General features: G+C 64.8%; 1 protein-coding gene across 1 annotated transcript; it reads left to right on the top strand.

The window, feature by feature from the left end:
• The first annotated feature begins 183 nt into the window (after positions 1-183).
• Positions 184-1,378, top strand: DNLZ (DNL-type zinc finger). Its single transcript, XM_005881822.2, has 2 exons — positions 184-407; positions 1,121-1,378. The coding sequence occupies exons 1-2, from the start codon at positions 232-234 to the stop codon at positions 1,287-1,289; spliced, it is 345 nt and encodes a 114-aa protein (XP_005881884.1). The 5' UTR covers positions 184-231; the 3' UTR covers positions 1,290-1,378.
• The last annotated feature ends 86 nt before the right edge of the window (positions 1,379-1,464 follow it).

Raw genomic sequence — 1,464 nt, 5'->3', positions numbered from 1 at the left:
TCAGGGGGCGGGGCCACGTGGGAAATGGAGCTGTCCCCAGGGGCGGGTCCTTCTGGGAGAGGGGTGGAGTTATCCCTTAGGGGGCGTGTCCTAGGAGGGGCGGGACCACGCGGGAATGCTGTCCCCAGGGGCGGGGCCTTCTGGGAGAGGGGTGGAGCTATGCATTGGGGGGTGTCCTTCTGGGAGAGCAGGGGCTGCAGGAGGGGTGGAGCTGCCCCCAAGGGCGGGCCCATGGCCTCACGTGCCCTGTCTCCATGTCTCCCCCAGGTATGTGGGACCCGGTCCTCCAAGCGAATCTCCAAGCGGGCTTACCACCAGGGAGTGGTCATTGTGACCTGCCCCGGCTGCCAGAACCACCACATCATCGCGGACAACCTGGGCTGGTTCTCCGACTTGGAGGGGAAGAGGTGAGGAGGCCGCTTGGGCAGGGTTGGGGGACAGCGTCCCAGGCCAGAGCCCCACCCGCCTCCCTCATGAGGTGTACCGAGCCCTCTTCTCCCACCTTATCAAACTGGAGGAGCAGCTACATTTGAATTTCAGAGAAACCACCAATAACTTTGTATAAATGAGCCCCAGGACCGACTGCAGGCAGGACCCATCTGTCGGGGCCACAGGCCTCCCCGAGAGTGAAGGGTCAGGCGAGGTTGACTCTTAAATCAATGGCTCTTGCATTTTGTGGTGCCTTCCTTCACCCTACAAAGATGTCTGAGTGCCTGCTGTGGGGCGGCGAGCTTGTCCTCTATCCATGCTGGCTGGTCGACACACCAGACGGGTGCGTGTGAGGCGGTGTGGCCGAGGCCTTGGGCCTGCAGAGTTGGTACCCTCTGTGGAGAGCAGGGGGGGCAGTGGTCAGGAGCCTTGAGGCCAGGTGGCCCTCCACAGTTCAGATGGGCTTCTGAGCGCGCATTCTCCCAGGGAGTGGGCCGGTAACAGCCACCCCTGGGGGGCGTGGAGAAGGCCCCCCGAGGGCAGCGTGCAGTGGCCCATGTGCCGTGGCCCCGATGCCACCCAGGGCAGGGAACCGTGTTCCTGGCTCAAGCTTGGCCGTGGGTGCCCTCGAGGGCCGAGTTGCAGGACAAGCGAGGGGCCCTGAGCGTCATGGTGCCTCCCTCTCCCTCAGGAATATTGAAGAAATCCTGGCAGCCAGAGGGGAGAAGGTGTGCCGAGTGGCCGGTGATGGGGCTCTGGAGCTGGTGCTAGAGGCCGCGGGGGCCCCCCGATCTACCACTGCAGCAGAAGGGGGTGAGGACGAGGATCCCACCCACCCTGGCAAGACAGAGCCCAGCTGACCCTGCCTCCCGCCCTTGAGGGGGCTGCTGCGGCCGGGCCGCTGTGCACGCGCCGGCTTCTGCAATAAACAGACATCACTTGCAGGCGACGGGCCCTGGGCTCTGCTGTTGTCCCTGTTCCGAGTCAGTAACTCCCAGGAACCCCTCCAGGTGCAGCCGCGGGACCCCTGGCCCA

Source organism: Myotis brandtii, unplaced genomic scaffold, assembly GCF_000412655.1.
Source record: "Myotis brandtii unplaced genomic scaffold, ASM41265v1 scaffold691, whole genome shotgun sequence".
In the NCBI taxonomy this organism is placed as follows: domain Eukaryota; kingdom Metazoa; phylum Chordata; class Mammalia; order Chiroptera; family Vespertilionidae; genus Myotis; species Myotis brandtii.
The sequence above is the reverse complement of the archived record's forward strand: the minus strand, read 5'-3'. Positions and strand labels throughout refer to the sequence as shown.

Bases quoted from the DNA above. Each gene is read 5' to 3' on its own strand.
- DNLZ (XM_005881822.2), top strand. From the start codon at position 232: ATGGCCTCACGTGCCCTGTCTCCATGTCTCCCCCAGGTATGTGGGACC. The intron at 408-1,120 runs GTGAGGAGGCCG...CCTCTCCCTCAG, and splicing joins TCCGACTTGGAGGGGAAGAG to GAATATTGAAGAAATCCTGG.